Source organism: Gymnogyps californianus, chromosome 2 (assembly GCF_018139145.2).
Source record: "Gymnogyps californianus isolate 813 chromosome 2, ASM1813914v2, whole genome shotgun sequence".
Lineage (NCBI taxonomy): Eukaryota > Metazoa > Chordata > Aves > Accipitriformes > Cathartidae > Gymnogyps > Gymnogyps californianus.
In genome coordinates, this window is record NC_059472.1 from 145,416,988 (window position 1) to 145,443,214 (window position 26,227).

The 26,227-nt window shown below is 35.7% G+C and overlaps 1 protein-coding gene across 1 annotated transcript in view; it reads left to right on the forward strand.

Annotated features, from left to right (window-relative positions):
* STAM (signal transducing adaptor molecule) overlaps nucleotides 1-25,891 on the forward strand; it is a 32,665-nt gene extending 6,774 nt beyond the window's left edge. Inside the window, exons 2-14 of the mRNA XM_050891792.1 lie at nucleotides 5,267-5,351; nucleotides 11,963-12,038; nucleotides 12,126-12,221; nucleotides 12,775-12,921; nucleotides 13,194-13,284; nucleotides 15,127-15,319; nucleotides 15,644-15,738; nucleotides 17,012-17,100; nucleotides 18,823-18,910; nucleotides 21,568-21,622; nucleotides 21,962-22,115; nucleotides 24,126-24,301; nucleotides 25,504-25,891. Of these exons, the coding sequence (XP_050747749.1) occupies nucleotides 5,267-5,351; nucleotides 11,963-12,038; nucleotides 12,126-12,221; nucleotides 12,775-12,921; nucleotides 13,194-13,284; nucleotides 15,127-15,319; nucleotides 15,644-15,738; nucleotides 17,012-17,100; nucleotides 18,823-18,910; nucleotides 21,568-21,622; nucleotides 21,962-22,115; nucleotides 24,126-24,301; nucleotides 25,504-25,753 (1,595 nt within the window). The 3' untranslated portion in view covers nucleotides 25,754-25,891. The remainder of the gene's footprint in view (nucleotides 1-5,266; nucleotides 5,352-11,962; nucleotides 12,039-12,125; nucleotides 12,222-12,774; nucleotides 12,922-13,193; nucleotides 13,285-15,126; nucleotides 15,320-15,643; nucleotides 15,739-17,011; nucleotides 17,101-18,822; nucleotides 18,911-21,567; nucleotides 21,623-21,961; nucleotides 22,116-24,125; nucleotides 24,302-25,503) is intronic.
* The last annotated feature ends 336 nt before the right edge of the window (nucleotides 25,892-26,227 follow it).

Below are 26,227 nucleotides of genomic sequence, written 5' to 3' on the forward strand. Positions count from 1 at the left end.
CTAAAATTGTCAACTGCAGTTGTGTTTTGTATGTAATAGGGAACTTCAAACAGAATCACAGTGCAAATATTTTTGCTTTGGATATAATTTTTAAATAATACACAAAACTAGAGGAGAAAACAGAATTTTATCAATGCTCCAAGCCTTTTCAGGTTTGTGTAAATCGGAGGGAAATGGGGCCTCAACAAAATTAATGAACTTTACAACACAAAGAGAGGCTGGTTTATTTAGGTGTCCCAAAAGAGCCCATGCAAAAGCCCGTGTACTTTCACCACAACCAAAGTATAAGTAAGGTAACTCATATATTTGGATCTTTCTGTCCTGGCTTCTGATCAAAAGGTGTAATGCTGTCTCCTGGGGTTTTGGTACGGTATTTCAGTGAGACTAGACAGCATTTATATTGAGGAATGGTGTTTTCTTTAGAAGGTGGATGATGTTCAGGTTTGTATAAATTTTATTCAGAGGCTTAGTTGAAAAAAAAAAAAGATGATAGAAGATATGTTTGGAAGTATGATTTCAGCATCTAGATATTTTATTTGAAGGAGATCATGTTCTAGAACTTATTGAGAAATTTTGAAGATACAGACACAGCTGAGATTTCTATCAGAGGAGATGCATTTTGCTTCAGAACACTTAATTATTTGTTTTATACGTGATTTATGAGTATGTTTGTGCGGTTGAAGCACCGTTTCTGACTCAGGAGTTACGAAGCTGTAAATTGTTGGTTGCTGAAAGGTGTGTTGTAGGGAAGTACAACTAACGCTTACCTTATTCTTTTTTATGTTTTCCTAGGCATCTGCTTCTTTAGGTATAATATATATTAGACTGAATGTTGGGCAAGATGGAATTGGTCTGGCTCGGTATGATTAGTGTTATGAGTACAGAAGAAGTATAAAGGGAGAAACCTAATGATCCCATGCTCTGTGCCTTGCAAAGTGGCTGAAAAATGTGATATATTGGTTTTGTGTGTCTTGCTTTTGTTTTAGGAATTAAATAAATTGTTGAAGTTATTTAGAAAGGTATTCTTATATTGCGCAGAATCATCGTTATTGTTGTTGTCCAAAGAAGCCATAGTCCTAAGTATTCTTTTCCTCTGAAACAATGCTGCTTACCACTTTGTGTGTCTGTCTTTAAATAACTCCTAGAAAAATAAAGGTGAAAGTTGAAAACCTGTAATGAAAAAAAAAAAAGAAAAAAGCAGTCGTAAAATTTAAAAACTACTAATTATTACAGTCTGAGGTGATGTAAGATGTTATAGTCTCGCACTGGTTAAAGTTACTACATTAATTTGTAGGCCTTGCTTGCACTAGGAAAACAATGCCTCAAATTTGAGTGATACAGCTTTATGGGAGAGAGCTGTTTTGGAAAACTAGAGTCAAAGTTCAATCATGTATACCTCTGTGTCACGTAGTCCTGTTTTCCTTTATGTTTGACATAGCATTAATAGGTTTTAAAGAACACTGATTTCATGAAGGAGCCAGTGCTGTCTTTAAAAGTTGTTTTAGTAAAATCTGAAATGTTATCTAACGCTGGCTTGGCATTCACTAAGTTGAATAAGATTTTGTAGCAATGATGAGGTGTAGGGATAGGGCCTGAAGTAAACGTTAATATTGCTGTAGCAGAATTATTTTTGATCAGAGATGGAAGATGAAGAACATTTCTAGTTTAAGTTAGCTTTCATCTCCTGTGCTAACCTACCCTAAGACTTTAAATACACGTCTGTTTTTCCCTCCCTATCAGAGTCCATTTTGGTACTAAGATAGAGGCCAACAGTGATATGTCAGCTGTACCTGAAGGCTGGTAGGGTGCCAGCTCTTAGTCGGGGCAAGCAAATACTGAATGTACATAAAGGTTTTTTTGACTATGAATGTGTGCCTCATGTTAGAAGAGAGAGCATTCATGGATTTTAAGTGGTAGTAGTGTAAGTAATTTAACTTAAGTAGCTTTAAGTCATAATTTTGTCTATAAAACACTGATGCAACGTAGGAATTTTGTCAAAGTGTCTTTGTTGCTCCTGTTCCCAGAGTGGTGAAAGTCACCACTAGTCACTCGCTAATGCTCTGACAGAGATAGTGGCCTTTTTTGTGGACAGTCAATGTCAGATAGTGTACTGCTAACATTCACAGTATGCCATTAACTTTTAACTGCCCTTGTTTGAGACAGAATTTAACTAAAACTCTAGAGGCAATTTTTTTTTCCTCATGTCTTACAATTAATTTTATTATCCAAGGGAATTAATGGATGCTTGTACTACAGAAGACAGAATGTACACAATGAAACTGGGTTTCAGACTGAAATTTAGTAAGAAACTATCTAGTGTTCCTTGGTGGAGGGAATATCCTGACTAACAAGGGGGAAGGTGTTGCAAGCAAATGGCGGTTTTTATACAAGACTAAGTTCAACTTCCCAGAAGGAATGTAGCCATGATAGAAAACTTGTAATTGTACTTGTGGATAAATTTGCAAAATATTCTTACTGAGAATTAAAATGAAAGTTGTAATCGGTGTGGTTGATATGGATCAGGGATTTCGTCAATCACCATCTTATTTTTAGTTTTAGCCAAACTATTTAAATTAGCATAAAAGACAGTTTGTTGGTTTTTTTTAAACCTTAAGCATGCATTATTTTACTTTTTATTTGTAAAAGACATAACCGATTGCCATGCTATTTCTCTCTGACATTGTGAGGAAAGAAGGATCAATTGTTGCCAGAAGTACAGACAACCGTCTGCTATATAGAATAATGGAAAAGGTCAAAGTTTCAGTTCCATTGGATTTCTCAGCTCTGACTGCTGAAGGATGTGCTAACTGAAGCTCGGCATTTGGCGTGAGTGAGCGGTGTGGGTTTGCGAGGCTGCATGTGAGCTCTGAGCCTGGTGGGAACTTAAGGCTGTGGAGAGCACCATGCAGACCACACTTTGACTGGAGCTGGTCCAGCTCCAGCAGAACTGATAATGAACTGAAACAGTGGAGTCCTGGAACTAAACTGCCTCCATGCGATCTGTTTGTGTATCTCTGGACTGTGCTTATCAGCTGTTTTCAGTTTTGGGAATGTTGTGTAGGCACACCTTCAGCTCAGGTGCAACTCCACTTAGGCTCCGTGTTTCAAAAAAGCAGTTACGATGCATCAGACTTGAGGCTGGCTTTGGTAGCAGTAAAGCTGCTGTGCTCATGGACTACGATTACAGAAGACTGTCTTGGCCTGTGATGGCTCTATGCAAGGCATTCAGTTTAGGTGTCTTACCACATGTGGCACAAGTATTCTGCCTACAGATGACTGAGAGCTGGCTATATTAAAACAATAAGTAACAAGCAGGAAAAATATAATGCATGGTTCTGCTATGGGTTTTTACTTGCCTTCCCCCCCCCCCCCCATCTCATTTGCTTGTATTTTTCAAGTATCGTCAACTAAAGAACCGAAACTCTGGAGTAATGAAACAATGTTCATTCATACAAGCAGGGTACAGTCTCATTGCTCTGTTCTCATGTTTTGGCATTTTTAGTTGGCATGCTGAATGGATTCTGCCATTATGGTGTTCCTCTCAATTTTTGCTTCACAGTTGACATGTTTCCTTTATGAACAAGATTTAAAAATCAAGAATTTCTCTGATTGTTAGCTATACTAGTCCTAAGCATGATTTGGAACAATAGTAGACTGAAAGAAAAAATAAAGTCATTGGTTGATCAGCTGGTATATCTTAGTGCTAGATGTTAGCATGGTGTCTACCCAAAATTTTTCCTATTTTTGTTAATTATGACCGTTTTTTGTAATGAAGTAAGTTTTCTGATTCAGTTCAGAGAGAAGAGGCAGTGCTCTTTTACTTTATCTGAGAGAACACATAGAATTGTAACTAACTGCCATTTAGGATTTCCCTGTACTGCTTTGCTGTTTTCCTTGCATCAGGCAGTACCAACTGATGTGTTACCATTGTAGTTGTATATGGCAGTGTTTGATTTTTTTTCCTCAGAAATACTTTGAGAGCACATAACCATAGAGCTTTGCTTTTCTGCATTTTTGTTCTGAATTAAGAAACTAATTAACTGTAACCTCACTTGAGTTTGTAGGACAGAGAAATTCATTCATAAAGACAAGGCATCAACTTTGGGATAAATAATTCCTTGTAACTTTTGGAGATTAGATGTTTTGCTTTGTCTTTCTCTTCTCTGCAGTCTTGTAAGTGCTAATATGGATAATGAATCTTTCCTGGCAGATAAGTTTTTATAGGAAATCTTTGCTTCCTTTCACAAAACTAAGTAGTCTGAGACATTCCCTGAGGGATGGTACTCATTGCTGAGGCATATTTTGTGTTTTGTAGATTAAGAGGTGAATATCAGATGAAGCAGGGATAGGAAACAGAGTTTGTGTACTATTCTGTGCCCATTCTCCTTCTGTTTACTGAATAACGGAAACTGCTTGCGCATTCCCTTGTGCTCTCCAGCCCTGATCTGATATATCAGTGTTTAGGTCATCTTCCATTCAGCTGCAGTGTAAGGCTCAGTTTCCTTTAACACTTTTATTTATTATTATCCTCTGTGTACCTAAGCTTTTCTGCGGGAGAAATAGGGAGGGAGTCTCTATTTTTTTTCTGAAGTGGAATCTATTTCTTCTCCACCTACCTTCTCTATTTCTTCACTCTTCAGCAGGAACTCTTCTTGTCCTATTCAGAAGATTTGGAAGAAAGAGTCCCAATGGCTTCTATCAGATTAGCTTTTGTTTAGCAGTCTCTATAGCTGAAAAGAGACAGTGGAATATATCATCCAAAGCAGAGATGAGAATGGGGAGATAAAAGTTTAGTGATTATTAATGAATTATTGAATTCTCCATGTTGAGTTGTAATACATAGAAAGGAAATGCAAGACGCAGCAGTTTAGTGTCTGAGGAAGTGGTAAATGCAGTTGTATCTGACTCTGCAAACAGTGAACTAATGCTTTGGGTGTTCATATCCTATTAGACTTCATAGTTCCAAATGGAAAAAAACAATCTGCTGGTAGCTGTTATATTCTGAGTATATCTTTATTATGTGGGAAAACAACCCCAAAATGTATATTTGCTTATGAGTTTAAATTCATGGCCACAAGTGAACATTCAAAAATTAAAAAGAATTAGGTATAACAGTTTTAATATATGAATTTATTAAGTATAGGGATTTGTCATACATTTAGCAATATACAAAGAGGTAATATTGCAACATCTTTGTTGACAATTTTGTTAAGTTCTTTTATCATTTATTTTGAAATTTTTTACTTACTTATACTTTATTCATCAGAGAAAGCAACCAGTGAGATGAACACTGCAGAAGACTGGGGCCTCATCTTAGACATCTGTGATAAAGTTGGACAGTCACGCACAGGGTAAGTGACTTCAGAAATTTCCTCCCCAAACTTTGTTAATTTTGTTATTTCAGTCTTATACTCAGATGAGAGGAATGAAATTTTTGTTATATTTTATAGACTTTTGCAACAGCTCAATTAAATTTATTACAAGTAAAAGGAAAATGTATGGATTTTCTGCTCAAATATTTTGCAGTTCTTCCTCTGGAGGTACTAGCTGATCCGTTAAAATTAGGACTTGCATACAGCAGCTTTTCACCAATGTAACAGAATAAACAAACTGATATGTTTTAGCAGTGTCACTGTAAACCCAGGAGACTTCATGAGGGATTTTTCTTACAGAATCATAATCTAGGTTGGAATTGACCTCCAGAGGTCATCTAGTCCAACCCCCCAGCTCAAAACAGGTCTAATTAGATCAGGTTGCTCAGGACCGTGTCGAGTCTTGAATGCCTCCAAGGTCAGAGTTTCCACAACCTCTATGGGCAACATGTTTCAGTATTTAACTACCCTCACAGTAAGTAAGTAAGTAAATAAATAATCCTGCAATCTGATTACAATTTGCCCCGTTCCAACTTGTCTGTTGCATCTTGTCCTGTGACTGTGCAGCTCTAAGAAAGAGTCTGGCTGCATCTTCTATGTATTCTCTCATTAATTAGTTGTAGAAAGCAGTAAGGTCCCCTTTTAGCCCGCTCTTCTCAAAACTGAAAGCAGCTCTCCATCTCTCCTTGTATGTGACTCTCCTCTGACCATCCTGGCAGCCTCCATTAGACTTACTGCAGTGCATCAATATCCTTCTTGCACTGGGGAGCCCCAAACTGGACAAAGTACTCCAGATGCAATCTTACAAGTGCAGAACAGAGGGGAAAGATCACTTCCCTGGCCCTGTTGGCTGTGCTGACCACTTGTTTGACCCAGGATGTGGCTGGTTGTCTTTGCTGCCAGGCTGCACTTCTGACACCTGTCACCCAATAGGACCTGCAGATCCTTTCCTGTGGAGCTGCTTTTTAGGTGGTCAGCTCCTGGCCTTTGCTGGTGCAGACTATCCGAAATGCAACACCTTGCTCTTGCTCTTGTTGAACTTGATGAAGTTCCAGTCTGCCCATTTCTCCAGCCTGTCCAGGTCCCTCTGAATACTAGCCTTCCCTCCAGTATATTGATTGCTCCTCCCCAATTTGCTGTTGTCAGTGAAGTTGCTGAGAGTGCACTGCCTCCCATCATTCAGGTTATTAGTGAAGACATTTAGCAGTGTTGGTCCCAGCAGAGATCCCTGAGGGACCCCACTAGTTACTGCCCACTAGCTGGAATTTGCACCACTGGTCACAACTCTTTGGGCTTAGGAGGCCAGCCAGTTTTCCACCCACCTTATCATCCTTTTATCCAGCCCATATTTCACCAGTTGGGTGATAAGGAGACTATATGAGCTTCAACTGTATGTCGAAACTTTGCTAAAACCAAGGTATAAAGCATCTGCTGCCCTTCCCTTGTCCTCACCACCAGACCACCAGTGTCTTTGTCACAGAAAGCAACAAGGTTCTGTGTTTCTTCCCCTTGTTTTGAGAAGCTATTCTCTGACATCAGGGCTTTGATAAATGTACGTTTTGAAAATGTGATATTAAATTAAACACATCTTAATATGGGCCACTAATGCTTCCATTATTGATTCTTTACTGAGCTCTCTCATAGACTTTATCCATGCGCTAGTTTTTTGGACATGAGAAGTTGAAGTATAATTTGAGTTACCAAATAAAAAATACACTGAAATAATGTCTTTAAACTGTATCTGTACTGTTTTTATTCAGTGTAGTATTAGGGTTTGGATATGTTTTAAATATATCTTCTCCAAGCATTCCCTGTAACAATTCAGGTAAGGAATAGCCTCAAAAAGAGAGTTATGCCATTGCTGCTGTTTAGTGAAAGGATTCTCTGAGAACAAGTTGGATTGCCTTGTAAGACTGCAGGAAACAGTATGGGGTACCAGACAGCAAATTCCCACCTGGGACTTTTGTTCCAAAGGACAGGTTTGCAAATAAGCTTGTTCCTTGGGATTAGAGATGGTCTCTAGAGGAGTACTTAAAAATAGCATGGCATATTGAGACTTCTGTGCTGTTGTGTATAACTGTAGTTAAGATAACAGCTGGCAAGTTCTTAATAATGTTTCGTATTAGTCTGTATATGTAAAACTGCATTTCTGCTCCTTGTGCATGTTGATGCTGAGCCTGTAACAATAACTATATTATTGAAGGCTTCAGTATTCTATTTAATCACTGAAAGCATTTCCACAGGCAAGATTTAGTCTCACAGCAACTTAGCCTGAGCAGTGCTCAAATGTATGTAGCTGCAAGAGACAGCTGCTTGGGAGTACAGACAAAGCTAGAGATTCTGGTAATGTACAGCTAAATTTCTCTGGGTCAGCTGGAATTTCTGTTATGATTTGTGGTTTTTGTTTGTTTGGTTTTGGTTTTTGTGTTTGTGTGTTATTTTTTTTAATAAAACTGGTTTTATCCTGGCTGTGACTTTAACCTTTGTAACATTTACCCTGCTTGTAATAGGCTACCAGCTGACTTGTTGCTTAAATTCAGATTCTGTTAAAACTTGCTGATAGTGGGTTTTCTTTGTTTTGATGGATTATGTCATGCCATAGCAAGGTAAAGCAAGACAAAGTTCCCCATTAAGAAGTTTAAATCAGATATGCTACGCTGTTTGAAATTCTCTTACAGTTCAAGTTCTTGTGGCAAGGATGCTAGTCTTCTTAACTGGGATCTGCTTTAATCTTTTAACCAATTCTAGTCCAATACAAGCTGTCTGTTACTGTTCTTGGCAGAAGTTTAGATTATAAAAATCTCTGTTCTACGGGTTTTCTTTGTACCAGTCTGTAAGCTCCATTGCATGCCTGCAGCATTTTAGATGTAGTCGTCTTACACCTGAAGCCACAGTAGACTAGAAGGACTATTCTTCATTAAGTGGCACTTTTTGTCCCACAGTGTTACATGGCACATTGTCTCATTTAGGTCTGCCAACAACTTGTTTGCATCCAGAGTAATTGTTGGAAACCTGCCATGCTACGAAGATGTCTCGCTACAGAGAATTGCCAATAGCTAAAAATTTTATCTTTCTTCCCTTAATCCAACCAACTGAAAGAAATTTTAGCTAGTTAGAATTCCACTGAATCTCTCTCTTTGACTATTTTCTCTATTTTTTGTAAATTTCAAAATCTAATTGATTAGAGTTGATGCCAGAATTTTCATAGAAAACACTGGAAAGACAGTAAATTCAGTAATATTTTTAATCATATGCCTTCTTTACAATAGCATATATAAAGTATTGCCATATGTAGTGTGGAATTAACTTGATACTTTCTGTGTTTTGAGTATCAAGTTCTTAAGATGATCTAAAATTTGTCTATGAGACAATCAACACATTTTATTAATCTCTGAATTTGTTTTAGGAACTCATACAGCTCAGCAGTTGCATATTGCATTGTTTGCATCCGATTTTTTGGGAATATTGGTAGTTCAGTGAGCAAGTTACCTTTTCAACATGGAAACATGATTAAAACAAAGGTTTTACCATTAGAGGCAATCTTTTTGTCTGTCTTTATACAGCATTGTTGAAAATGTGTTTATTTTTAAAAAAAATTATCATTTGACTGGCATTTTAAATCATCTGACTACAGGAAAGCTATAGATTTTTGCATAGTGTTGGTTTTCTGCAATGAAAATGCTTACACAACTGAATCTATAGTTTATCAGCTCTGAGTAAAATAACGTTATAAAATTTGAATGATTCATTAAGCAGAATAAAAGGGAAAATTAAAGGCCACATATAGTATATTTTAGCATGAAGCATTCCCCCTTCCTCAGTCAGTTCAGTGCTAGCCGGTTCCTAAGTCTAATTGTTTGCATTTGGCTTTGAGATGGTTGTACCTTTTGTATTAACTTAATGAGACATGTCAGTTTTTATGTTGGAAACTATCACAACTTCAGTTTTTCTCCAGAAAAGTTACTTAATAAAAATGATGGCTGAAAAAAAAAAAAATGAAGTCAGCGACTGGGAGAATACACCAATGGCTGAGAAAATAGAAATGTTCATTGCAGCACTCTCTATTGGGGGCAGGGGGTGGGTATTGAAAAATTGTCATTGAGAAATGGTTTGTCTATATTGCTGCTTGCGTAACTTTGTCCTGATTCCTTATGGATTAATCACTGCCTCAGTGAGTCAGTATTCTGGTTAGCTGATTCTTCTTTTGTTGTTTTTGTGCCTGTTCACACAAGAGAGAACAGTAAAATTGCTTACTTGATAGTCTTCCAAACTACCATCTATTTTTTTTTTTTTTTTCCCCCTCAAGTTACCCAATCTCAGTAGCATTTTACGTAGTCGTTGCAGTGTATGTCTAACAGGCTGACCAGGAAGCTCTTTGACTAACTTTTTTCTAAAGGAGGAAGGAGGAAAATTGAGTCACCTGTGTAGTCTTGAGCCCCACAGTCAGTTACCTTAAACTGTAAATGAACAATAAATTCCTGAAAATATATGAAATGTTTTGTGCAGAGTATTATTTTAGATTTCAATTGCTGTTAATTTTGTCTTTCTTAAATAAAATATAATCAAATACATTATTTTTTACTCTCTAAAATTAAAACTGAAATTTATTGTGAATGTTTTCTGGATATATTAGTATATAATACCATAGCTTCTATTGTATCTTGCCCTGTTGTCCCCCTACTGATTTGTTATTCCCACTCACTGTGCTGCCTCTGAAATTTTGATTGTAGAATCATTGGAGCAGAACTATGGCCCAATATTTGTATAGCATCGTCTGGAGAGATGCCTAATAAATAGATAGAATTCTGTTCTTGCAGGGTGCATGCCTTCCCTCTGATTTCTGCATAGTGCTTCTCATAATTTACAAACTAAATTGTATGATGAATTAATTGGAAGTAAAAATAAGGATTACAGTTCTGTCTAGAACAGGGATCCTTAGTCTGTGTGACTAACCATTGGTAAACGTGGATTATTTTTTTTGGTGTAGATGTAATGAAAAGATTTTTTTTTTTTTAAACATTTGAGCATGTTAAAACATTAACACTCAAATATTGATCGTTTCTGTTAAATATATGAGCAAATAGATTTTTTTTTTTTTTTTAAGGCGTTTTTGTGAATTACTGAGGGGTTTCTTGTTTTTTTTACCTTTTCAAAATTGTACTTGACACATGTGGAAGATCATTTGGTTTTGAGGCTTTGTTGTTACTTTCTTACTTTTTAATAAGACTTTGGATTCCTTAATAAAAAAATCTTAGGCTAATGGTCCTGTTCCTGAACTCCTAAGCTCTTAATCCTGCACCCTACCTTTATAAATACTGGTTTAACAATTAATGGACACGTACTTTTTTGTGCTTGCACTCATATCACATTGATAGTCCTACTCATAAATTAATGGTTAAAAAAAGCAGTTATTTCTGAAAATTTTAGCATGTATTCTCTCTCAATTAAAGTGAACATATGAGAACTCTTGGATAATTAATAGATAAAAGGCAGTACTTGCCTTATAGCCTTCATTTGTAATAATTGGTTATATGAAGGTATACACTGAGTGATATGTAGTCTTGCTGTGTGACAGCATTTTCTATAATTAGTACTACTAAATATGAGGTGGACATTTCTGTAAAATGTAGACACTGTCAAATATAGTATAGCCAAGCAGTGGTGTAACTTATACCTAAGTTTCATGTTAGTTCTTGGATATCAGTTCAATAGAAAAATAATTTTGCTTCAAAGAAAAAATTAATATAAATACTCCAGAAATGTATAAAATCTCTTAGTTTAAATTTACCTTCTCTTTTCCTCTTTTCCTACTTACCCTCTTTCAGGGTTATATTTTCAGGGCTATTCTGTACACCCATGATAATTCCTACCCCAGCCTTGCTCAGCCTTCCACCACCTTTAAAGACAGAACAAAATAACAGAAAGTCACACAGATTTTAATATGCTAAACTGTGTCTGGAACTCCCATTCAAATTCTTTCTTAAATTTCCTTTTCTCATTATTTCTATCTACCACAACAGAGGTAAGACCTGAATTCTGTATTTAACGGTTTTGAAACTTTGATGTAGACTGTCTAACAATTTTTTTTAGCACTTGTTGGTTCTTTGCATATCTTCTTTATAAATGTTATTCTGTAGATTAAAAGAGACTCTGAGGAACATGGTGGTGGTAATTTAAAAAAAAAGTAGCAAAAGGGTGTTGGTAATCAGTATGTAAGCAAATGTTCTTAGATATATATGTGAAATACAGAGGAGTAGGTGCATGGACTATAGAGAATTACAGTTCTCTAATTGTAAGGGATTTTATGCGTTTCTGGAGTATTTACAGTAATTCTCTCTAACTACAAAAGGTAATGTAACTTCCTGAGAGGTTTTGATAACTAAGAAAGCTAGCAATCCTACAGATAGAAATGGCTACAACTGTTAATGATGTTAATTTATTTTTTTTAATGTTGCACTTATAAGCCACTAAATAATTTACTGATGATGTTTGGGAGAGCTTGCTGTCTGTTAGCGTTGTCATGCATTGTCATGTGTGCAATAGGAAATGTTCATTCCATTACATTTTTTTAAATGTCTTGTGTTTTTTAGGCCTAAGGACTGTCTCCGTTCTATTATGAAGAGAGTGAACCATAAAGATCCCCATGTTGCTATGCAGGCATTAACAGTAGGTTCTTTTTAATGTAGTGCTTTTCCTTCCTGAAAAGTTATATTGCAAAAAATCTTCTCTGAGTTTTAATCTTGCTTTCTTTAGCTTCTAGGAGCATGTGTATCAAACTGCGGTAAAATCTTTCATTTAGAAGTCTGTTCAAGAGATTTTGCCAGTGAAGTAAGCAATGTGTTGAATAAGGTAATGTATTGCATTGATTTATACAATTCATAGAAAAGCTAAATCAGACAGATAGTTGGGGTAATCTGAAAGTGGAATGGAATCTACTTTTGGAAGACTGGAAATTTGGGGGAGGGGGGAAGGATACGAGATTACTAGGAAGACTGTGGCTATGAGAAAGAACTTCCTGAATGCCACTTCACACTACAGTTACTTATGTATTCTGTTCGGGGGAGGTGGGGTGTGGTGTGTTAATTTATAAATATATAAATTCATTTTCATGTTAAATAACAGCAATGAAATGCTAAATACAGATGTGGTGAAATGGAGATAATACAGGGCTTTTATATAACCTTGTTTTACTCTATTTTGGGCCTAATATGTGTTGTACTAGTACAAACACAATGCTGGTGTATTATTCTCCCTTTCTAATAAAGATATCTCTTAGCAGTACACTTGACTTCAAAATAAAATGTCTATATAGTTTATATTGACAGTAACATGAAATTATTTGAAATTAAGGAAATAAGAAGAGATTCCTACATTATTTAACTAGTTTCTACTGTTCTTGCAGGGTCATCCAAAAGTTTGTGAAAAGCTGAAAGCTCTTATGGTGGAATGGACTGATGAATTCAAGAATGACCCACAGCTTAGTTTAATATCTGCTATGATAAAAAATCTTAAGGAGCAAGGAGTTACTTTCCCAGCTATTGGTTCACAGGTATATTAAATTTTGTAGTTGTTCTTAAAGGGTATCACAATTTCTTTTTATCGTCAGTTCTGTATTTCTTAGTTTGTAGTCTTGAATTCTATAATGTGTTTGGCAAACAAAATGATATCTCTCTTGTCTTAATAAAACATTCCTTTGAGGAGTGAAATGCTCTGATTTACTTTAGATTTTTATATTGCAGATGAATACAAATCAAAACAGTGAACTCAATAGACTGTCAGTTTTTTGTTGAATTCATTTTTACATCTTTCACTTTTGGCCAGGCTGCTGAACAGGCAAAAGCAAGTCCGGCTCTGGTTGCCAAAGATCCTGGTACAGTAGCCAACAAAAAGGAAGAGGAGGATTTAGCTAAAGGTGAGTGCATTTACTTGCTGACCTGATGAATATATTGGTAAATATCAAATAAAGCAGGAACAAATGTTTTTCTTCCTTCCTCTACGTCAATAGTTTATTTATAGATTGTGGTTATGATAACCTGGAGGGTTAGAGATTAAAACTATTCTATGGGTAGAAAATGTGAAAAAATCCTGATTTTTACTTTTTTTCCCTTGCCAAACTGAAACAACATGGTAAAAAATCTGCAAAATCTCATGTTAAGGACATGCTCCACTATGGACATGTTTGATACAGTTCTGCACTTGGATTTTACATCTTCCTGGGGCAAGTGAAGCATGTTCATTTGCAATTTAAACATTTGATGGAAGGAGTAAACACGGGTTACAGTATAAGTTGTATACAAAGTTGGATTCAGTATTTTGGGTATACTACTTTAACTTTTATTCCTTTGAATACTGCTTCTGTAGTATACTTTAAGGTTTTGATTGCTGTAAGCATAAGTGGCTGTTAAATGTCTCACTGCAGACCCAGTACACAAAACTAGGATGGTTTCTTTTGATTTACTGTTGTACTAAAGTATATTTAAAGGTCATTTAATGATCCTATACCAGACATGTGAAGAGTTATTCTTAGAGTGGTTTGATCTTTATGGTCTAAATACTGTTTTTTGAGGTCAAACTTCAGCAATGTAAAGGCATCAAATGTTAGCCCTTTTACATAGCATGGTTTTGGGCTTAAAGTTGTAACAATGGCTATTCACTAAATGAGTGAAGTTCTTGCGCTAGTAGTTGGTGGATGTTTGCAGTTTCTCATCTTTGATAGAAAATTTTTTTGTTTAGCTATTATCTAATATAACATTGATTTATTTAAATCGCCATTAGCCTATCTGTATATGTTACTAATGGTTTGTTCAACAGTTGACCTGCCAAAGTCTGCTTTTCAAGGGATTTGTGTCTCAAAGGTTCAGATTCTGCATGGGTTCTCTAATGTTTGTTCTCTTGTTTTTTGTGTCCCACTCTGTCCCTTCTTAAACATCATCTTTTTTTTCACAAACTTGGAGGAGTTGAATATGAGTGAAACCTTTCTGCTGAAATTTAATTGAAAATGACCAAGAAATGTAAAATTATTCAAGGAACGATAGGGAGAGAACAGGAATGGACAAAATTTTGCTTGTCTAAGCAAAAATCTTTTTCTTGATTGTGAATTAAGGAGGCATTTTTTTCACTGTGAGCGTGACTGAGCACTAGCACAGGTTGCCCAGGGAGGTTGTGGAGTCTCCATCCTTGGAGATATTCAAAAGCTGCCTGGACATAGTCCTGGGCAGCCAGCTCTAGGTGACTCTGCTTGAGCAGGGGATTGGACAAGATGACCTCCAGAGGTGTCTTCCAACCTCAACCAATCTGTGTGATTCTCTCATTCTGTGAGTTCAGGCTAAAGACTCCTGATCTAACAGAGAAACAATGTGTACCTGAACAGCTGTGTCTTTTTAATGTTTCAAGTCATCTGGAAAAGTTGAACATTGTGTATATGCTAGTAAGAATGTAAATACTTTACATCAGTCTGAGATAATAATATAATAATAAAAAATGGATGACTTCACTGAGTTATCCCGTTTGTGCTTAAGTGCTTATCTATTCATCCTGTCCATGTCAAAAGCCTCAGTAAATCTGTGGGCAGAATTGTGCTCCCTAGTTGTAAAACATCTTTTTGTTTTTTACCATTATTTCTAAGTGAAAGGCAGAAATAGATTATGATGCAACAGGAATGGAATTATACTAAAAGTTTTCACAGAGTTAAATTTTCATATAATTCAACCCATTTTTACAGTGAATTTTCATGTGAATAACTCTTCTTTTGTAGCTATTGAACTGTCACTGAAAGAACAAAGGCAACAGCAAACAACACTTTCCAGTTTGTATCCGAGCACCTCAAGCCTTTTAACAAATCACAAACATGAGGGCCGAAAGGTTCGTGCAATCTATGATTTTGAGGCTGCTGAAGACAACGAATTAACTTTTAAAGCTGGAGAACTTATAACTATCCTTGATGACAGGTAATTTATATAGAATGCCTACTAGAAGTGTATTAGACTGTAAAAATCAGTTGGGAATAATCATATCTTCTATGTAGAAGCATACATTGGAATACAATTGCAATAAAATATATTTACATATTAAATACTGTATTTAGTTATCTCCTAGATTTTTTACATAAAAATGTAATTGCATAAAGATTCTTGTATAAAGATTTCTGCGTATATACAAATTGTATTTATGTACAAGTAATATAAATGCCTTGTACAGTGCAATTCTTAGGAAAATTCCATGTGAGTGTGTTTTTTAATGTGTGGGTTTTAAAATTATTTTTTTATCTTTAGTGATCCAAATTGGTGGAAAGGTGAAACTCATCAGGGTATAGGATTGTTTCCATCTAATTTTGTAACAGCTGATCTTTCTGCTGAGCCAGAAATGAGTAAGTAACGTTACATTTATGTATATATGTTAAGCCTTGCTATGGCCCAAGGGATATTTCTGTATTGATTTACTTTCCCTATTTCCTTTCCCTTATGATAGAGTTCAGTTGCAAGTTAATGTGATACTCGAAGTAAAACTGAGGAGCCCTTGCTGTGCTCTCACAAACAACAGTCATATCTTTATATGTCAGACCAAGGTTGCCCAAGCTAGCATCTGCTGAAAAATATGATGCTGTCTACTGCTGGATTTGTCAGTAGCTTCCTTGAGACTCATTTAACAACTCCATTGACACCTATGTGGCAACAGCAGTTTTTTTGCAAATTGTCTTTTTGCCTGGTTGCAATGGTACATATCTAATCAAGGAAAAACTGAAGGCCCCTGGGCAGATAGGAGTTGGAGACAGATTACCACTATTCAAACAATTCAAGAAACCTACATACTGTAGGTATGTATGTGTGCATAACGGAAGGAGGTTTTTTTTCTGCATACTGGTTATCTTCTTGTATCTATTTATATCAGTCTAACCTACTCTAAATGTTTAATAAAAATATTAAATATTAGACAAGGTTTTAAGATTCTAAAACTGATTTCTGTAAATCTGGGTTTGCAAGATTAATCTCCCGTGGTCTCAATATGAGCGTGCCAAAGGTATGAGCAGGTCAGCAGAATTACATGCTGTAGGAGTCATCTGTTCTATGTTAAGACTAACTGGTAAGAGTAGTATGATAAGAGTAGTATTTGGCAGCTTTTTTGTTGTGGCCTCCACTACAGAGGAGTGAGATGCTTTTGCAGGTACTATTTGATGGAGAAGGAATAGCAAAATTTGAGAACTTTCAGTTCTATACTTTTGCTCTGGACAAAAGAAGGCTCTGGTTTGTCATAGACGATTTTACCAATTTTCTCTTAAACCTGACTCATTAGCCCTATTTCTTCCAATCACTCTCTCTTCGTCTGTTTTCCTGATGACTTATTAATAAGTATGTTATGTGCAGGGAGACTACGTTAAAGACATTTACTTGCTAAAATGTGTTTCTGTTGACCTTGTGTAAACTGATGTCTCTTTTTACGCAATTTACAGCTTTAAGAAAATTGTTTAAGTCTGTGGAGATGTTGACATTTGAAGGCCAAAACCAAAATATTAATTTTTTAAATTTTCACAGTAGATGTTTCACATGCAAAGAACTTAGGCAACATGCTAGCTGTATAACATTTATGTAATTGTTTTGTTTATTTTTATTTTACAAAATAAAATCTGCCTGTTTATCTTGCAGTGAAAGCTGAGAAGAAAACAGTGCAGTTCAGTGATGAAGTTCAAGTAGAGACAATAGAACCTGAGCCTGAACCAGTTTATATTGATGAAGTAAGCATGATAAAAGTACTGATTTTCAACTGCTGGTACATTTAAATATGTGATGTTTAACCCTTTCATCCTGTACTTCAAAAACAATTTGAAATATCAGGAGAACATAATCAAAAGAGAATGGGAAGGGAAAGTTGATTTACTTTAAAAAAAACCAAACACTGCAGTATTCTAATTTGTTCATGTGTTTTGAAGTTCTTAGGAATTTCTGAAACTGAATTTGGAAACTGCGTTCCATTTAGGGCCCTACTCCAGGATTGTACAGCTGTTCACCTCCAGACTAGAAGCTTGGTGTGGAGTGATGCATTTGCTTTTAAGTTTTGCTTTAAGTACTTCAGGATACCTCAGAGATATCTGTCTTGGATGCTGTCTTAGATTTATTTCCAGTATAACCACCACTGTCTTCCCCCAGTGTGAAAGATCTCTTTCCTTCTCTGAAAACTGTGAGCTTTTTGTTGCTCTATAAGTAATATTTAGTGAGATTTGCACAATCTCACCACAGTGATTCTGCAAGGTTCCCGGGAACTCTCAGCCCAGTATGTTTTTCCCCTGCCTCTTTTTTTTTTTTTTTTTTTTTTTTCCCTCCCTTTCCTTCCTCTCTCCCTCCCAGGGGGCTTAGAATTGCTCTCTTCAGAATTTTTCCCTTTCTCTCTCATGACCTTCCATTTCTTTCTCAACTAGGGTTCTGTCATTGTTTTTTGAAATGAAAAATCAGTTACTGCCTTCCTAAAGTCCTATTTAACTCCTGCCTCAAATACTCTTCCTCCCAAGAGATACTAGTTTGTAATCTGCCGAATTAGTTTATCTCAGACCTGTGTTGAGGTGCTTTCCAGCTTTTGTCTTCTGTGATTCCACGTTGGTTTATGTTCTAGTGTGTTGTTTTGTTTTTAAAATTACTATAGTATAGTTTTTAAGGAAGTCGTTCATTTGGCTTCTTCCTGCCTTTCCTGGGATTAAGGAGGAAGAAACATGGTTTTGGTTTCCACTTTGATACAACCTATATAACTCTAGCCTGTTAAAGGCTATTTATTTGATAGCACTCAGCTAAAGAGTGGGTTTTAATCATTTACGTGTAATGTTTGGTTAAGCAATATAGTTTACTCCAACACATGCCTGTTAATTTTCTACCCTTTGGTATTTTTATAAATGGGTTACACGTAAGTCATCCTTGATTAACCAGTTTATTCTGAAGTCAACCATGCAACCCGTCCAAACATCATCTTAAAAAAACCCTTTCATATATGTTAGTAATGACATTGCTTATGTGCTGGCAGGCCTCATACACTTACAAAATGCAGGGTAGTTTTTCAGTGAATTTAGTTTTTAAATACCCATTTCTTTTTAAAGTACTGTCTCAATGTATTCTGTCAAAACATTTGCACTAATCCCACTAGGTGGTAGTATTGCGTATGTAATAACTAGAATTGAAAAATAGAAACTGCTCAAAAAATACTGTTTAGAAGGACTTTTAGGAATAAAGGACTATTCTGCACGTTCCACTTCTTACTACTAATAATTTTTATCATTTTGCTTTTCTTTATTCAAGCATCTTCATTCCTCTGAAGTAGCATGTATGATTTGTATTTTCTTAAAGTTAGTCTAGATGATGTCCAAGTCCCAAGAGATCAAACTGGCTGTTGTAAATAGCTGCTTTAATTTACTATCCTGAAAGTGTTAATTCTCCCCCCCACATATGCCCTAATTATACAATTTATGTTCTAGGATAAAATGGACCAACTCTTGCAGATGTTACAAAGTGCAGATCCATCTGATGACCAGCCAGACCTCCCAGAATTGCTTCATCTTGAGGGTAAGAAAATCTCATGGGATTTTTGTTGTTGTTTTCCTCTCTAGTAATTACCTATATCAAAACAAATTGAAACTAAGCTGAAACTACTTCAGCTTCATGTGCACACCACAAGCATGCCTGAGGAAAGTGCCTGAGCTGTAATTATCTTTTCACTTCCTCTTTCCCACATCTAAGAGACCAAAGTGCAAATTTTTAACTTAAAACAAGCCCACTCCTCTCTCAAGAAAACTATATTCCATATTCTTTTCCTTTTCAAGACCCAGGAATACTTAATTCAATCTTCTTCATCCGTATTTTTTTCCTTCATAGAGTAGCACAGCATGAGTTGCAAAAGGAGTGTAAGGAAGATTCCATGAGAGGAAGCAGAAATACTACTGAGGCTTAGAATAGACCTGTGGGTATCCCACATGCTTTTCACTTGCATGTGTATTTCTATAGGACTTTAATATTAACAAATACCTTATAGAGTGCTACGAATTAGACTAGTCTTTCAGACTCAAATTATTTAGACTACCTCTTCAAAGAGGCATTATAGACCATTCTACCTGGGTTGATAGATGCAGCAAAATTTTTGGAAGGGAACTTTGGAGAAGGAAGTAAAGAAACTTAACCATTACGAGACAGAACATTGGCTTAAACTGACAATTCGGATAGGACCAGACTTGAAGAAAACAGCAGATTCCAGATCTATCTAGACATTAACCAGGAAAAAGCCCATAAGCTTGTAAGCTTTTGGATATCTCCCATCTTTCCACACCCGTCTGGTTCATCATACCTGTAAATGAATCCTGTTTTAGGAACTGCACATCAGTGACGTGTCTGCATGTATTCTAGTTCCACTAAAGCTAAAGAGGGGTAAAAAGAAACATGAATGGTTTTATTCTTTCAAGTACCAAATATAGTTATAGAGGCTGTTGTCTAAGAAGCAGATTGCCTATATCTGGTCCAGGGCAGAGGCAAAGAAATTAAAGGTATGCTTGTCAACCAATCTCCAGATATGGCTTACATTAGGATCTCCTTTCAAAATGCATTGTGAGATCATTAGAACAATGCTGAATTTTATATTAAACCGTGGGACTGCTCCTAGAATTTGAAAGCTGTAGCGTAGTCAGATGATCACTCCCCAGCTACCTACAAAAGCGCTTGCCAAACATATGGCTGCTTATAGTTCCGCAATGCCATATTCAAGACTGTACTTGTTCTACACTCAGATAGGCCTTGGGTAGCTACTATTTTTGGCATAGGTTCTGGGAATTTTGTTATAGATGTGTGTTGGATCTTGGGTTCCTACCAGTGGTGGCAGGTGCTGATCAACATTTGACAAAAAACCACGTCATTTTCTTCTGCTATCCAGATGTCCAGTCACAAATGTCTTTAAATTGGAGAGCTCAACCCAACACTTTCAGGAGCCCAGGGTTTGTGGTTGGCAGCAGTGCAGTCATCATGTTAGCATACAGACATCTAAGCAATCCTTGTCATGCCTTTTTACCACACTTTGTGTTATACATAAAAATAGGCAGAACTTACACCAGGTTTTACATCTTTTCCCAGCATTTTTGCCAATGTGTTACTGATCCCAGGTTCAAAGAAGCAGATGGGTGCCTTTCATGCAACTCCTCTTTCACTTGCAGTTCCCTTCAAGGAACACATCAGTGATGCCCTTTAACCCATCATGGCCCAGAGGCTTTCAGGACCTGCATCTCTAATTTGGGAAAACTGGGAGTGAAGACAGTGTTCCAGAGCTGCTTATAATGCATTTAGGTCATCTTTGATGCCTGAATCTTTTTCTCTCATCTCTCAGTTTGAATGTTGAGTGGCTCTTGGGATTAAACACATCTCTTGATTAGTAAATAGTTCATTGCTCAGATAAGTGGGCACATTTTGCATTCTGGAGTAGGGTTAGACTGTAGTGTCCCCTTTCAGCTTCCTTGTCTGTTTATTTTACATTTGACAAACTCCGTCTTTCTGTTAGTTAACTGGTTTGCTTGGCAGTTAACATGAACCCCGTGCCATTGTGCTGAAAGTTAGTGGAGAGTGCATCTTTGTTTATTTTAATGCTTTTCCTTTCTACTTCTGATAAGTTTTTGTGTTGGTTTTTGCACATGTTAGTTGTTTGAAAAAGCCCCCTTCCCCCAATTAGGGTTCTAGTGAGGTAGCAATGTGCTATTAGTGTCTTTGATGTGCAGATGATTTGAATCATTGCAACCTGTTTTCCCCTTCGTTGTCTTCATAGATAGTCTTTTTGTAGTAATGTTAGTTGAGCACACGATCTAGGTTGCAGTGGCAAATTTTCTTCCTGGAAGAAGAGATCACCTTTCAGATTTACCTGAACGTTTTTATGCAAAATAGTTTCAGCTTTACACTCCCTGGATGTTAAATGTGCTTTGTTTCGTTGTATTTTTATTTTCTTTTTAAAATGTACTTTTAAAACTGTATCACTACTGAAAACTTCAGCTGGATCTCATTCTTAAATTGTTCATGACACTACCTCTGTTACTATAACTTTTTTGGCATACAGATGATAGTAATGATTTAAAAAAAAAAATTGGACTAGCGTCTACACATTTCTATCTGATAATTTTTTTTAAAGCTGCTTTCTGACTTGCAGTATGGAAATCTTTATTACTCTGATATATTTTAATGTCTTTCTATTCTAGCAATGTGCCACCAGATGGGACCTCTCATAGATGAAAAGTTGGAAGATATAGACAGGTAAAAAAAGTCAAATGTTTTGACTCAAATTAAGATTCATTCTTAGAAATACCAGTGTTGTTACTTCATGATATCTTAATCATTTCTGTGAATACTGGCAAAGAAAATAGGTGTATTTATTAGTAGCTTCTCATCTGGGAGGAGGTCTGAAGGGTTTTTTCCCTAGTCACATAATATTTTATAGCATTGTACCGTTTGACATTCTGGCACTTGTCAGGCATCACTTCACAGGCAGTAAGAATATGTTGCTTATCACACCTCATGAAAGTTTCCCTGTATTGTCTGTTCTGTACTGAAGTTATCTAAATAGTAGAATAAGCTGTAAAATATATTTTCTAGGAAACATTCAGAACTTTCAGAGCTCAATGTTAAAGCAATGGAGGCTCTTTCCTTGTATAACAAATTGATGAATGAAGACCCAATGTATTCCATGTATGCAAAACTACAAAACCAACAGTATTATATGCAGTCATCTGGTGTTTCTGGCTCTCAGGTATGTATGTAACCTTTAATAGCCATTGACGTTATCAAGTACATACTGAGCTATGGTTGATTTCTTACAAATTATTAGTGATAAGCAGTTTTCACATGAGCTAACTTTTTTACAAAACTTGCTCAAATATTTTTTTACAGTATACTTCTCTACATTACTATTGCAAGCAATAATTTATTTCCTATTTCTGCCCTTCTGTTCCCACTCCCCTCACCCCCTGAGTTGGTAACCTCTTTTTATGATCTTTGTTACCTTAAATGCTAGGTTAAAATCATCTTTCTCCATCAGAGATAATCTCAAATGAAAGAGCAGTGTTTTCTCTCAACACAGTATGTAAAAAAAAAAAAAAAAATATTGTTTGTTTTTCAGCTGCAAGCTTTGGATATTCTCCTTTTGCAGGTTCTAACACTTTTAATTCTTTTCTGTTCAGTTCTTTTTGATCAAGAAAAAAGCCCATCTTGTGCTTTGAGTTGCACATAAAATTAAAAATTAAAGCTGCCAGGTCTTTGCATAGTGGGTCAAAGAAAGTAAAGAACCAAAGGAGTACAATTCCTGTTTAAGATTATGCCCTCCCCACCCTAAAATCAATCTCTTCTTTTAGTTGCCTTTTTTTTGAAATATCAGTAGAGAGCATTTAGCATTTAAATTAATGAAGTTAAAAATTATAATTCTTTCACAGCAGCATTTCCATGTAATTGATTTATCTCTGAGTAGGTCTTTTGGCTTATTCATGTACTATGGTATTTTTAAAAGGTCTTTTAAACATTTAAGTGTTTAATTCCATAGCCTAATGCACACTTGCTGTATTCTTTTCCTGTTTATAGGAATATGTATCACTTCAAACTGTTTTTTCAATAATTTACTTGCTTTTTGAGTGAGTAAAAAAAATTCAAGCCAGCTTATTCATACCTATGCAGTATTATATAAACACTGAAGCAGATTTATTTCTGTTAGCTTCCTACAAGTATGTACTTTCTTTCAGTGTCTTTTAAAGAAGAGGATGTATGTTTTTGTGGTGTCATTAAGAGGCACATTGTCTTCTGTTCATATGTGATAAGCAATCATGTTGTGACCCTATCAAATAATTTTAATGTTTTATAAATGGGCATGTTTCTGGGGATTCTTAAAGGGAAAAACTGGACTTTGGGGTGAAGATGAGCCAGTATAAAGTTCTGAAAAGTTAGGAGATCTCGTGCCTTTGCTGCCTTCTAAAATTCTTTTGCGATATTCATATGCCTTCTATGAATATGTCATCTGAGATTCATGGATCTTAAGATAGAAGAGCTGTATATCATAAACTTACATGAACTCAGTTGTGCATGAGACTTGATAATTTCTTCTAGTAATTTGTGTTAAGCCAAATAATTAATGATTGAACAAAAGCATAGGGTTTAGAAATTTAGTCTTGATTTAGAATACAGTTGACACATCTACTAGCAAGCTTTTCCTCTAGTTAGTTGTAAAACATTGCCTTATTTTTAAGTGAAGTTTTCTTAAGACCCCTTTTTCCCTTCTGCCTCACTCAAACAGCTTTACAGTGGTAGTCTCAACAGTTACATGAAATGATAGGTTAACTAACAACACAAAAATAATACATGACTGGCTTTCCATTTTAACGATTCTACTTAGTGAAAGTTATCTGGGCATCAAAAAGTATTCTGCTTTGGACTGCTATTTGTTACATGATTTAAATCCTTCAGTATTTTCATTCAAAAGTAGAAGCTCTTAATTAGCATGAGTGATAGTCATTAAAATAAAATTTGGAATACAAGTTTTCCAGTAAACTATTTGACTTTTTTAGTACTGGAGCCTGAGGTTAGAAATGTAGTGTCCTTTGAAAATCTGGTAATTTTTTCGTACTGCAACACTTAGTAGAAGACAATCAGTTGCTTTCTATTAAAACATCTGTAATAAAAGGTTTGAGAGGTTGTCTTTAAGTTCTAAAGTCAGATATTAAATACCAAATTTTCTTGTATTTTATTTTTAATATTCCTTTATTTAACTTCCTAGGTTTTTCCAGGGCAACCTCAAAGTAATGCATATTTGGTGGCAGGGAGTGCACAGATGGGCCATGTTCAAGGCTATAATCTTCCTCCTGAACAACTCTCTTCTCTCAGCCAAGGCACAGTTACTCCATCTGCCAGCTCAGTACTGCCTGGTCAGCCTGCACAGACATCTTACACAAAGTAATTTTAAATATTTTCCTATTCAAGTTTAAATCAATTTAAACATAAAGGACTACAGATAATATTTAAAGGAGATTATTTTTTTCTTACAGAAGTATAATTTTAAACACAACTGAAGGATACTTCAGTGCAATTATTTCCTGTGTGCTTTTTATTGGTGTCGTGTATTTGGTAAAAATTCCTGACAAACTTCAAGCTTTTGTGTTGGTTTTATAATTTTCTCTAGTTTTTAATTTTATATGTAAGAAATATATAATTTATACCTATATATTTCTTTCTTATAAAAGAAAAATTAGAGAAAATGATATAGACATGACTGATGGGTTTTTTAATTATTATTATTTTTTTAAGTTAACTTTTAATAAACATTTAATGATGAAGATTATCTGCTGCTCTGGCTGGCTTTCCATAATTTCTAAGACAGTGTATATTGTATTGTTCTTTTTTCAAATATCTTACTCTGAAAGCCTGGGGAGAATTCTGCTCCTTTTGGGAAAGAAGTGAATGGGCTATGAATACTTACTAAAGCTTATACTGCTTCCCCGTACAAAGGAGCTACAAGTGGCTTTCTATTTTGGGTAGATGCCCAAAGATGCTAAGCTTTGGCTAAGCTACCTATATTGGGAAAAAGTTTTGAATTGATCTTAGGAAAAGATTAGATGCTTTGGTGGTGGCTTTTTTTTTTTTTTTTTTTTTTTTACTCTCTGTATAAGGTAATTTTATTTTATGAAGTTGGGAGAGACATCAGTCTTGAGTTATTAATGTATTTGTTAATCTCTGTCCCTCAAAGTTACTTATTTGGGGTGGTAAGCCATATATTGATAAAGTGAGTTTCTGCATAGTTCACCTGACTTGTTTTGCTATTTAAAACAGTTGGTTGGGTTTTGTTGTTTTTCATGAGCAGAATGGAAGATAGATGGGATTCCATGTTGCACATTAAAATAAACCAAAGTATAGATTCACAGTCTAGTGTTAAATCCATGGAAGGTGTGTTAGATGTGTTTAAATCAGAGGAGTGTGTTGATTTTTTAATTGGAATATTCATTGGCTACAGTTTTAAATATGGAAGGTGTCCAGAGTTAGGAGATTTTTGTGTGTGTATATATAGAACAGCTGAAGAAGCAATAAAGTGTTGCTGTTCTGTTGGTAAATTGTTTGTTAATTCAACTTTCGATTTTTATTTTTTTTATTTTTTTTCCCAGTGCAATGGTTGGCTCTGTTGCTGGAAATACTTATTCTAACCAGGCTTCAGTGTATAGTCCACCACCTGCTACTGTTGATGTTGCTGCTTATCAGAACGCTGGAACTAATATGTCCCAGGTGCCAAACTATAACTTAGCATCTACACCTCTGCCACAGACAGCAGGCAGTCAACAAGCACCTCCACAACAACCACAGCCTCCGCCACCTCAACAACCACAGCATAGTTACTCACAGAAGGCTCTGCTATAGGATCCAGGACTGCTGATTCCTAATCTTCTTTAACCTCTGCTAAAGGCAGTTGGCAATTCTATGAGTTTCTTCCTTTAATCTCTTAAACTTTGTTTATCCTCAGCTTAATAAGAATCTATCTTGGTGAACAAGTTCAATTTGCACTGACTTTTTAGGATTTTTTTTTTTTTTTTTTTTTTTTAATTTCGCAGAGGAACGGATATATTTAGGACATTTAATTCCTTTTAAAATGCCTAAAAATTGGTACAAGATTATTTATGTCTGGTAAAATTGGCTAGTCTGTGAAAACTCAACACTTGCAAACTGTTGTGGCATATATGTTATGTACATATAGTGTGTGATTGCAATAGTGGCCATTTCGTATAGCTATGGTGATCATGTGAATATATTTAACACAATGTTTAAAAATAATTTGCTTTACTATTTTATTTTAATCATGAACTGACAACCATGTTTTATAGTTTTGTCTAGTTT